We start from the raw sequence: 13,336 nt of genomic DNA, 5'->3' as shown, positions 1-13,336 counted from the left end.
TGTACCCGGGCTGGGATTGGGCCATATGTGGGCAGATTGATCACGACTAACAGTAGAAACTAATAATTCCCACGTTTACACTGTTCAGTTTCAGAAGACCTTTCGGTAACTGTTCCTGCTATTCTTGGTCACACATCAGCTGTGAGTACTACAATCATTTTCACGAAAAAGCTAAAAATTGGCATCAATACAAATTGCACATAAACTCGATAACGACTGTAGGTTGTAAAAGTACTTTATTGTAAAAATGCTTTATTTTACTGTATCAGGTAAAATGCATCAATACAAATAGCACAGTATAAATAATTCTGAAACAATTTTATTTAGAAAGAAAATGCATAAATCTGATATGTACAAGACAATATCTATCCAGTACTGTGTAGCATTTCACATTGGACATTTAACACTGGATATGTTGGCAGGATTTCTGGGAAGTAGACTGTTAACTGTGCCAAGACAATTCTAAATGACATTTCATAATAGATTTAAAAAAACAACGTAAAATAGAGAAGGAGATTCTTTGGCATATATGCTTCCTGTTATATCAGAAAACTCATAACAAAAGAAAATAGACAAAACCCCTTATTATTTCATTGAAAGCATTTAGCATGTCTTTGGCTGCAGCGATTCACATTTGGTTTACAGAATCAGCATAGAGCATTGGACAACTATAAATCGAACATGCATCTTTTTGTCCCAAACTTCAGTAGGAATGAAATATGGTTTGTTAAATTCATGCCACATTACGACTGGGCTGATACCTGTTGTAAAATTGTGTCGCACCGTTGTTGAAATAATGAAATGGAATGAACATGTAACATATATTGTATAGAACTGAAGAAGTCTAAACTCTTTGAAGATCCACATATATAGATTAGTACTGAAACTAGTTGACTTTGGTGCCATATGGGCGACAATGGGTCCATCTCCTCAGTTGCCATGCACGTTTCATCATGTTGTCAATGAGAACAAAATGGCTTAGCACCGAGACAAAGTTTGACATGGAAATGTGCTTTTGTTCAAAGTGACTGATAAATGAAACACATTATATGTTAAAGAATAAATACTGACATTTATGTAAAAAGGCAAATGTTGACTAAATATAAGTAAAAACCTCCTCATCAAAGTATTCTCCAATAAATAATGCGTCATCTCACGTACGACATACTGTGCACCGCGCCGAGATCACATTGTCATACCTACACACGTGCGCGGTCTTCCTGTCAATACTCACACTGGATCTGCACACACGCATACACAAACTCACTGTGACATTATGTGCACACACGCGCATTCATGCATACCCTAAACATAGCATGTTTACGATAATGTTCAACAGTTAAACTTGACGAGAACATTCAGTGACAGAGCACCAAGTCTACACGACTCCACAGAAAACACACATTATATATCTGAATTGATCTGAGAGTCAAGCAGCTATAGATTCCTAATCCATATGTGAGAATGGATGCCATCATAAGTGTCTCACAGTTGACGCCATCTGTAGCAACAAACACTTCGTATAACCGTCTACATCATGTAAATATGTCTTGCCATGTTCCCAGGACTGTTTTTGATTTTTTCGGGTAGAATATGGACTTGGCTTTTTTACCACACCTGAGTCGTGATCTGTTCTTGGAAACAGAGACCCTACACCTCCTCAGCATCTTTACCATCCGTTTAGCGCCTCGCTCAATGTCCTGCAGGACGATATACGCATAGAGGCTTTGCTTTGTTATGTCCACTTCCCCCAGTGGAAAGTCGATTGTTTGCTCTCGATGGCAGAGGTCTCTTGGTTTTCTGACACGAATCTTCATGACGCATAGGGTCCTGTAGAGGTTGTTGGAGAGAGTCACTAGCTCTTTGGTAAAATTTTCATCAATGAGATTCATCTGATACAGTTCATGAGCAGCTTTCTGCATCGATGTCAGCCACCATCCCGCCTCGAACAGCGGCTGTACCTGTTAATAATTGTAGTCTTGTATCGTCAACTGACACTCTCCGATAGTGATTTACATGGAACGTAGTTAGTATACCTAATAATTATAAACAAGAATCAACATTTTCAACTCAATTTTCAAGTGATCTTTACCATCAGTTATGATGAGTGGGTGAGTGAGCATTGCCTGTTATCGGCAACATTCCAGCCAAACAGTCGAGGACGCCGGCAAAACTTTAAGAAGTCACCACTTACATACCCTTTTGTTTTTCGGCATTCGAAGACGATTTCCTTCCCTTGGATGAAGATCTCTGATGCCTTTTTTGCGATATTCCCTCACGAGGCTGCGGGGAATGTCCCAAATCTTTCGCTGAAGTGAAATACAACAAACCACTTGTACAATGGTGGTGACGGCAGTGGTTTAACGTTCTAACATCACTGGATAATGCAATTACTATGGCAGGTGGTAACAGGTTCAGTTAAGAAGCGAAGTTCGAAGAAGCCTGTTCGAAGGCGCTTACAGCTTGGGGGAAGCCCCAGGCAGCACAGGCAGCCTATACCAAGGAACATAGCCATGGATTTGAACGTAGGTAGGGCTTTTCAACAGCAAGGCCCACTGAGCTACTCAACCTTTGACCTATGGCCAGCACATGCACAAACACTAACACCAGATCACGCATCCCAAAACCGTATATGCATTGATGAGGTATGTAAGAGATCCCATTCACTTACTATTGCCTTTCTCTCCCTTTTAGCAGTTGTTATGAAGTCCTTCAGGTTCAGGACAAATTGTTTGTGAGCAACAGATGCATCACGTTCTCTGAGAGGTTGGTCACGACGAGGCTTGAGGATCAGATCGCACGTGTCAATGGGACTTATCGCTTCCGACTGACCATTAACCGGGGCGAATAGAAATGCTATGACAGCTGAAACACAATGCCATGTATTGACGTTAGAACTCTTGTAGTACGTATCTCGATACCAAAGATTACAAATACACGTGTAGTGTGAGCGGTCTTGTGTGTAGCCGATTTGATTTCTTACCTGCCGTTATCGCTGTGTGTATAAGATTACGGACTTGATGAGCCATAGATAGATACATTTTCACACTGGGCGAGCGATCAAAGCCAAGCACCCTTTATAATTAGTGCAGCTAGTGGTATTTCCATACCTACACGGAAGATTAAAAAATACCCACATCATGTGCCTGGGTTAACCAAAATATAAAGTTGTGAGAGTAAGGGAATAACTGGTTACAGGTAGTAACGTCACAATAACACAAAACCACAGTTGCACACGTACAGACGCACGCACGCACGCACACACGCACACATCCATATATACGTAAATAGAATGGACCGTCTAGAAAACAGAAGGGGAGGTTACACACTGCTGAATGAATGGGTGAGAACATCCTGCTAAAACTGAATGGAAGAAAACAGGGATGGGGGTGCTCTTAAATGCCATATGGAATCACATGCATGGGAAATATAAATACTACACGAAAAGGAGATTCAGTGAATGAAGTGAATGCACTAGCAGGGAAATGCCTTTGATTAGAATGAATACACCAGCAGAGAAACAGTGATTAGGGTGAATACACCAGCAGGGAAATGCCTTTGATTAGGGTGAATACACCAGCAGGGAAACACGGTTTAGAGTGAATACACCAGCAGGGAAATACAGTGATTACAAGGAATACACTAGCAGGGAAACACATTGATTAGAGTGAATACACCAGCAGGGAAATACGGTGATTACAGTGAATACACCAGCAGGGAAATACGGTGATTACAGGGAATACACCAGCAGGGAAATACAGTGATTACAGGGAATACACCAGCAGGCAAATACGGTGATTACAGGGAATACACCAGCAGAGAAATATAGTGATTACATGGAATACACCAGCAGGGAAATACAGTGATCCAGTGAATACACCAGCAGGGAAATACAGTGATTCAGTCAATACACCAGCACGGAAATACAGTGATTACAGTGAATACACCAGCAGGGAAATACAGTGATCCAGTGAATACACCAGCAGAGAAATACAGTGATTACAAGGAATACACTAGCAGGGAAACACAGTGATTCAGTCAATACACCAGCACGGAAATACAGTGATTACAGTGAATACACCAGCAGGGAAATACAGTGATTACAGGAAATACACCAGCAGGGAAATACATTGATTAGAGTTAATACACCAGCAGGGAAATACAGTGATTACAGGGAATACACCAGCAGGGAAATACAGTGATTAGAGTGAATACACCAGCAGGGAAATACAGTGATTAGAGTGAATACACCAGCAGGGAAATACAGTGATTACAGGGAATACACCAGCAGGGAAATACAGTGATTAGAGTGAATACACCAGCAGGGAAATACAGTGATTAGAGTGAATACACCGGTAGGGAAATACAGTGATCCAGTGAATACACCAGCAGGTGGAGTGATTGGAGTTAATACACGAAGAGAAATATACACTGAATAGAGTGAATACACGAACAGGAAAATGGAAGTGACCAGAAAATCCAGTGATCGTATGTACAGGTCGTCCGTATCTAATGTCAGGCGTAACACACTTCTTCGGGCTTAGCATCTTCTTTCTCTTACACGTCATGGACAACGTCGCCTAGCCAGTGCCTTACTAGGCGCCTTAGCCAGTGCTTTACTAGGCGCAGTGTGCTATTTATTAGATTTTCGAATGTTTTTAAAACACCTGGAAAAGGCGCGGTACATTCGTTCCAGCTGTAGTCATGGAAAGCCAATGAAAACAGAAAAAACAGCTTTAACGATGGATCCCAATGGAGAAATAATTGGGCCTTCCAAAATGAGCTTCACCGTAATTATCGCTATTGCTTACACATTACGAAATTACGATTCACAGCGTGTATGTTTTGAAATCTACAAATTTGATAATTACTAGAATTGATGAACTTCAAAAATAGCATATTAATGATCACTGATATCAGTTTGGTAACATTTACAACATTTTGGATAGCATTTATAGCATCCCTCAATATTACCTTTGGGGCGTATATGGAAAGAACATTGTAGGACATTAAAAAAATAGGTACAATGCAATAATCTGATAAATTCATAAGAAATGGTTTTCATGCAGTGAGGCGCCAGGAAGACAACAGTAATATTCCGATGTCTCTGGCTTCTTCTTTTGCAATGAAAACGATAAGAAAACATATAACACTGCACAGATAGTCAGAATCATTCTGTGGCCACCCGAACACAATTCTGGTACTACGTTCACTTTTCAGGTCAAGATAGGAATGGGAATGCCTGGTTTGCCCCTGCTGGGTAATACAGAGCGCTAATTATAACTTTAACCAGTTATAATCTACAGTATAGTCTCCCTGCTTGAACTACGTCTGATTTGTGCATACCCACAGTGTAACGTTACGCCCTGGTGCACATTTTACCTAAGCCCGGGTTAGAATTTACCAACGACATATGCACACGGCCACATGTAGATAATTTGGAATTACGAATTACTGCTGGGTGGTAGTGCAGAGATTCGAATGCTTACAAGAGAAGTAAACCGTTTAGGAAATATATATATATATCTTACAACAATTAGGGGTAAGTTATTATGACAAGACAGGACAAGGCAAGATAAAACAAGATTTTATTAGGTAAAAAAGACAAAACAAAACAAAATAATTACATGTAACTGACAATATAGTTATCTTGAGAACATTGCGGGATTGTACACAACATAAACTTTATTGATATGTAGTGAGTATGGCACTGTCCAAGATCCAGGGTATATATAGCATACGCTTATAAGTATCCAGGTTTATTTCTTTCATTCATAACAGACACCGGTCAACATTAAACGTAACTTCATCATTTGCGCGTCTTTAGTATTCTGACAAATTTATACCTATTAGCATTGTGGAGGAAAGTAAAAGATATATAACGTTGACGAATTTCATTGCTACTTAGGACAAATAAGTAATACATGTCATGTGGACAAACGGACATCTCCATCTACCTTCTTCAATGATAAACACGGCATTGACAATATAGTGATCTTCGGCACGTGGTAGGATCATGCACACAGTATAAATTGTTTTTAATATACACTGTCATTGTTATCAATATACCCTGATTATGACAGTAACAAAGAGTACGTAGTCATGCTTATTTCTTTCAGTAATATCATAATGCATACATTTGGCAACGTTAAACGTAACTTGGTAGTTTTCACTTTTGTGCTTGCTGCCAAATCTTAACATATTTGCATTGATATGGAGAGTGGAAGATAAATAACATTGACGTATTTCCTGATACTTAGGACAAATAAGTAACACATGATACTCGTCTTCAATGTCATGTGGACAAAACTGGCATTTCCTGTCAATAAATGGTATTTAGGTATATCCATTAAGTCTTATGTGAAACAGTTCTGTTTTACTTAACTCAGCCATGTCAAGTACTGCTGATTTTATGATGAATCTCCGGGGCTTCCGTCCACCAGCAAAACACGGACTCATTTGAATAAAACATGGAAAGTCAACCCTGACGACAGTCATGTTAATCCTCAGAAACAAAATAAAAAACAAACCAAACAAATAAAGGGGTAAAAACGGTCAAGCTTACATGAATTGATCTCTGAAAATCAACAAAATCCCAAATATATTTCCCAATGTGTCGTGAACAACTGTGTACATAAACAAACAAACAAACAAAAACATCCACAAAAAAACCACAACAATCCGGTATCAAAGTTTTCATGAATCAGGTTTAGTTACTAAAACTAATGTTATGTGCTTATTTCATACAACAAATGCAACTTTCCAGATTTCAAGTATGAGTATAAACAGTGGTATTACTGAGGAGGATAAGTCTCGGTGCACGTTAGCGCTACCCTGTAGGAGGATAAGTCTCGGTGCACGTTAGCGCTACCCTGTGAATGTAAACTTTTCCCTTCACAGGGACATACTCCTGGCGAATGTTAAGATTAAGGCATGGCATCTAAATATGTAAACAGAAGACATGCGATCAAACGGTCACAGCAGGATACAGCCGCCTTCTCGCAACTACACGGTGCGGTCGTTACTTCATAGCGAACAATAAACACATATTGATGCTACGGTCTCCCTCGTGCTGTGGACTTTGCTCGTTAGAGAGTTTTTCAGATGTAAATGAAACTGTTTTCTTCAACTCAACTGAGCAGGTATTCGAATCCGCCCGTATTACCAGGATTTCGATGCAATTTGTAACTTACACGGAATGCAACATTTAACCGAGGTGATGTTTGAGGTAGTCAATATTACCGGTATTTCGGTGTATTTTTATAATTTACATGAGGTATTATATCTAACCGAGGTGATGTTTGAGGTATTCAATATTACCGGTATTTCCGTGTATTTTCTAATTTACATCGGGTTTAAGGGTAAGTTTACCAAACAATTTAACAGCTACAATGAAAGTCAAAGATTATCACTGCAAGTATAGAGAACACAACCTCAATGAATAAATTTCACACGTAAAGTATTGAGAGCTGGTTATAGAAAACACTACTAGGTGCTGTAAACTGGTAGTCGATAGATTTTACAAACTCAGGTGACGAGAACTTATACAATAATGAGGTACAGTCCATACATACATTCTGAAAAACATGCGGATTAAATTGGACCACATTTTGGAATGTTTCAGATAAAATGTTTTTTTTTAAATATGTTTTAGAAATGTCTCCTATTTGCTTATTAAATGTTAACGGCATAACTAAAGTTCATACACCTGCTGTATAATGATTGACAAGTAAACATTTCACAGGACGACAGGGTACCTATAAGATTATACGACAAATATGTTCCTAGAAAATTGTCTACACGTCGTGATTTCAAATATACACAACATGCACCGAATCTGATTGCAAGGCGGGTCGGAGGCCGACCTGGGGCGAGGTATTTCTCCTCCTGTAAGCAGGTATGTGTGCTGGTACATAGCTGAAATTGCTTTCAAATTTACAATATTTTTGTTTTGTTTTTTCCAATATTCTTTGAACAGATATTTACATGAGCTGTTAGTGTGTATAAGGCCTAGACACACAAACATGTTCAGAATCCAACAATAATAATTACTGTTAATAATAATAATTACTGTGACTTTGTCACAATTTTGTTGCTTTTTAAGTTGATAAAATTGTTCAATAAAGATTGTAACAACCAGTTACCGGTGTTAACTATGAAAATCAAAACGATTTTTTGAATTCTGGTTAATTTGTCTCAGCTATCGCTAGACACTGCGAAATACAGGCATACCCTGCTATAATTTCGAACAATTTAGTCACACCACCGACACATATTTAGTAGAGCTAGCACACATATTATTGCCTAAATCTTTCGAAAAAATGTGTTTCTAATCACATGCGGGTATTATCCATGAGCATGTTCCAGATTTTAGCGACAACACCCTTCTCAGTTCTGTTATTTGCTCTGTTTAAGATGTGTACAGCTAATTAAGTATTAGCCGTGCCCATTACAGAAGAAACATAACTTAATGGCTATAGTCAGTGTATTGGCAACTAGTATGTACTACCTCAAGAGGAAAATGTGTTTATAAAAACCGTTATCGACATCAACATTGTGTTTTGATTGTCAAGATGACTCCAACAAATTGTAATTAGTCATAAGAAAGACGGATACAGTCATCTAGAAATCTGATATGAGTATATTATTATTCTTAATTATATATTAACTAAAGTGAACGAAAATTACGTGGTACATCAATACGTCAGACTCTTATATTTTAAACAGAGCCTTTTTGTAAATTAAAACTCCCAATTTAAACAGTAGAAATATCTTGGCGGCAGAAATTCTGTAAAAATATACACTTTCAAGTCGTTTAAAGTCAAGTCAAAATGTGAAAGAATTTGTATCAATTTAAAATAATTTAAAATAACAGTTTATATATATAATAACCCTCTATAAATACATTGACACAACACTTTGTTATCATGTTATTTGGGAACGTGTACATGAATGATTACAGCGATGTCAGCCTACAACAATGGACAGTATGTGAGAGGAAAGAAAAGCAATACCCAGATTAAAATGACAATGCACTGCCAACAGATGACACATTCTGTGATACTCCAATGATCAACTGATAACAAACATTCTCGGAAATTTCACTTGTTACAGGAGGTGGGTGTGTTCCACCGAAAACTTCCTTTCTGTTTCACAGTCACCGCCACCTAGCGGCCACATACAATAATAGACATGCAGTCTGGATAAACAGCCAATGAATCGAAACACTCAGGAAATATCACACCACGAGAGTTTTCTCTTTAAAACATCAAACAGAAAGTACGTTTATAGACGAGCCGTGGTTACAGCTATTGGTACTGATGGTCTGATACACTGGACATTATATCTCAATGACAAAGCGTCAATTTTAACTTAGTTTCATGATTCTTAATCTACCTATTATTTCAGTATATTTCAGTGTACATACACAGCTTGTTGTGTACCCAGTTGCATATATTCTTATAGCTCTGTATATTATATGTCTCTTTGTCAAGTTGAAAAAAATACTTTTAGTTGATATTTCGGGAGTAAGTTTATTAATCATTATTAGGAACCAGAATATAACTCTCATCTAAAGATATCCTCTTGAATTAATTATCTGTGTGCAACTTTTCGAAATTGCAATTGGAAAACTACAAACTGTGCATATTTAATAGTTTTCCAAAGATAATACAAGTATGGGGCTGGTATTTGTATTAGAGCATTAATACGGTATTGAATCGGTAACTTTCTGAAAAGATCAGGGACAGTTGAACCACTTACCGGTCGATGAGGTAACATTCTGTCGTACTCTCCCACATCCCAGCTTGGAACTGCTCATCTAGTTCACCAGGTCGCTTCTCATGAAATGAGCTCATGTCATTTCCGTGAAATTGGTTGGTGACTTCAGCGGTATACCGGTGTGGTTGTGTAGGACATGTGTCGTCATTCTTTTATATGACCTTGTACTGTATAGTTCTTGCCATGAGAAACATAATCAATGAAATTCTTCGTAAAAGAGCAGTTGTCAGAAAATGTCTTTCTCTACAAAAGGCAAGTCAGCCATAAATGGCGCACCCTTCAACTGATATAAACTTCAGTCGGACACATGCCTAGGTTTATGAAGCTCGACAATTCCCCAGCATGTCATCAGTACACACATATATATATGGCTCAACACTTTCCCCTGCAGGCCATCAATACACATATATATTGCTCAACACTTTCTCCCACAGGTCATCAATACACATATAGATGGCACAACACTTTCTCGCGCAGGTCACCTATATACATATATATTATATATATGACTCAACCCTTTACCCCGCAGGTCATCAATACGCATGTATATCTCGCAACACTTTCTCCTGCAGGTCATTGATACACATATACATGAGTGTACACGTTATATATTCTTAAGTCAAATCCCAAGGGTTCCAACGTAGTACACTCCCTCTATTTGGTTCCAGCTGAGGTGCAGAGAAAGTTTATTTTTATAAAAGAAAAACAGCACGTTGTTGGCTCAGTAGACATCTTCCGTCTGACCTGTTTACTAATATCCGTCTGTTTTTGCTACAGTCAGCAATATTCAGGGCGCTCTGTGAAAATGGAATTTGTCGATTAGAAACAAGTGCTTGGCATCGTAAACAAAGCTCTGGTCGGGACGTGATGACATACCCTTAACCCGGCCACATATTCGGCTAGTGACGACGTAGTGGTCTGCATGGAGTGTTTGGATTTACCCTCACTTGTCAACTGTACATTACATTCGATATATATATATGTGAGTGCGTGTGTGTATGTGTGTCTATAAATCCAAGTACCCCATGCAAGTACCCCATTATATATGACATACCCTTAACCTATATGTATGTATGTATGTATGTATGTATGTATGTATGTATGTGTGTGTGTGTGTGTGTGTGTGTGTGTGTGTGTGTGTGTGTGTATGTATGTATGTATGTATGTATGTATGTATGTGGCTATGCAAGATTTTCGTTTACTATTAAGGAAATTGTCGATGTTAAGAATAATGCGAGAACTATTAAATGAATAGTAACCAGAAGTAAGATAAACTCTAGAAAATGGGTTTAACACTGGTATGGCAACATGTTATATAAACAAGTTATACCATGTTGATCTGTCAGTACCATGTTTATCGGGTCACTATTTGCCATCACGGCTACTTTCACTTCTGGGAACCCATTTAACTAGTAAGGGCTTAGGTGTGAAGGTGGAAGCAGTCACATAGTCAGAACTGCATTATAGACTCTGCCTCTGATTTTGTATTTCTGAGAACGAGTACGCAGATCAAGGACACCAGGAACTGCAGGCGTTCTGATAGTTGAGCGGAAAGCCTGACAAAGACTTGCAGTATACTGAAACTTTTGTCACAAACTGTGTCTTGAAAATGGTCAGTCCCTGGTACTCCAACTGTAACTGTCATAATCAAGGTCAGGGTGCGGTGAGTATTACAGGTATTTTGAACAGGTAAAGGCGTACTGCGAAATACATTACATGCAACAGTTGATGTGTTGTCGGAAAGGGAAAGTAGCAAATTATAAGGAAAAAAAGGCAAGAGGAAACAGAGGAGAAATAGGTCGAGGAAAACATAAGTAGACGTGCAGCAGGCGACCCGATAACTGATGTCGTGGTTCATATCTTTTATACTAAGACTGCTCACAATATGAATGCGGTGGAATTGACTAAATAAACATTGCTCCAGCACCCGCTCCAGGTCAGTGAGATGCGTGGTGTGGGTTTCCCTCCTTAGAGGCGTGAGTGTTGTGATGGGAAACACATGAGGATCTACCTGCAAAAATATATAACCTACAGGGACACCAGTACCCTCGAGGTCTCACAGGCTGACGTCATTTTTGTCAGATTATACATCCCATCCAAGGATCTCAGCCACCTGCAGCAATGTCGTCATTAACACACGTTAGACTTACAGTAACGTTGTCATTAACATGTGTCACACCTGCAGGAACATTATCATTAACATGTGTCACACCTGCAGTAACATTATCATTAACATGTGTGACACTTGCTGGAACAATATCATTAACATGTGTTACACTTGCTGGAACATTATCATTAACATGTGTTACACTTGCTGGAACATTATCATTAACATGTGTCACACCTGCAGTAACATTATCATTAACATGTGTTACACCTGCAGTAACATTATCATTAACATGTGTTACACTTGCTGGAACATTATCATTAACATGTGTTACACTTGCTGGAACATTATCATTAACATACGTTACACTTGCAGTAACGTTATCATTAACATAGGTTACACTTGCAGTAACGTTACCATTAACATAGGTTACACTTGCAGTAACGTCATCATTAGCACGTTACACGTGCAGTAACGTTATCATTAACATACGTTACACTTGGAGGAACGTTCTCTTTAACATATGTTACTTTTGCAGTAACGTTATAATTAACATATGTTACACCTGTAGTAACGTCATCATTAACATATGTTACACTTGCAGTAAAGTTATCATTAGCATATGTTACACTTGCAGTAACGTTACCATTAATATATGTTACACCTGTAGTAACGTCGTCATTAACATAGGTTACACTTGCAGTAACGTTAGCATTAACATATGTTACACTTGCAGTAACGTTACCATTAACATATGTTACACTTGCAGTAACGTTATCATTAACATATGTTACACTTGCAGTAAAGTTATCATTAGCATATGTTACACTTGCAGTGACGTTATCATTAACAAATGTTACACCTGTAGTAACACTTGCAGATACGTGTTCTAAGAGGTCGACCATCTCACTGCCAGATAGACGCCACAATGATGGTGGAACCTACACATTAGAAGAGCTATTAGTTATTTAGTCTTTTAGTAGATTAATCTCTGTACTAGTCAGTAGAAATATTGAAATAACACGAAAACGTAAATGGTTTCTTTACCAGATGAAAACACACAGGCTGAATCTCTTATACGGTGATGGAAGTATTGAACAGTCCTTACCCCTGCATGAAACGTTATGGTTTGTCTGCATGTTACAGTCACCCTTTGTCTGGTCCAGGAAGGTTACAGGTATATGAAGTATATCATTGTTCCCAAACAACAACTGAAGGAAATAAACATTTATATTGAAAGTCAGCGCCTTGGCGTCGATTCATATGGCTACAGAAACCGTAATAATGACATTTATTAAGAGAATTTACTCATCCCCTAATGGTCACGTGCCTGGTTCCTCTATGCAGAGGTTTTCAAGTGGAGTGACTCAATACGATGATTTGATAGTGCATGATAGTGAGAAAACTCTGTTGTAGGTGTGCAAAGAGGATTATACACTTCAACATAAA

At 38.5% G+C, this 13,336-nt stretch overlaps 1 protein-coding gene across 2 annotated transcripts; it reads right to left on the bottom strand.

Moving 5' to 3' along the window:
- Positions 1–222: 222 nt before the first annotated feature.
- LOC137265743 (uncharacterized) lies at positions 223–9,958 on the bottom strand. Of its 2 annotated transcripts, none has more exons than XM_067801193.1 (4): positions 9,763–9,958; positions 2,672–2,865; positions 2,199–2,309; positions 223–1,961 (listed from the first exon to the last, which is right to left on the bottom strand). In XM_067801193.1, exons 1-4 carry the CDS (start codon positions 9,818–9,820, stop codon positions 1,536–1,538), a joined length of 789 nt encoding a protein of 262 aa, XP_067657294.1. In that variant the 5' UTR covers positions 9,821–9,958; the 3' UTR covers positions 223–1,535. The 2 variants fall into 2 exon arrangements, with proteins under 2 accessions (XP_067657294.1, XP_067657295.1); XM_067801194.1 differs by lacking the exon at positions 9,763–9,958 and adding an exon at positions 2,984–3,103.
- Between the last annotated feature and the right edge of the window lie 3,378 nt (positions 9,959–13,336).

This window comes from Haliotis asinina, chromosome 15 (assembly GCF_037392515.1).
Source record: "Haliotis asinina isolate JCU_RB_2024 chromosome 15, JCU_Hal_asi_v2, whole genome shotgun sequence".
NCBI classification, from domain to species: domain Eukaryota; kingdom Metazoa; phylum Mollusca; class Gastropoda; order Lepetellida; family Haliotidae; genus Haliotis; species Haliotis asinina.
This window is presented reverse-complemented; position numbering and strand designations above follow the sequence as displayed.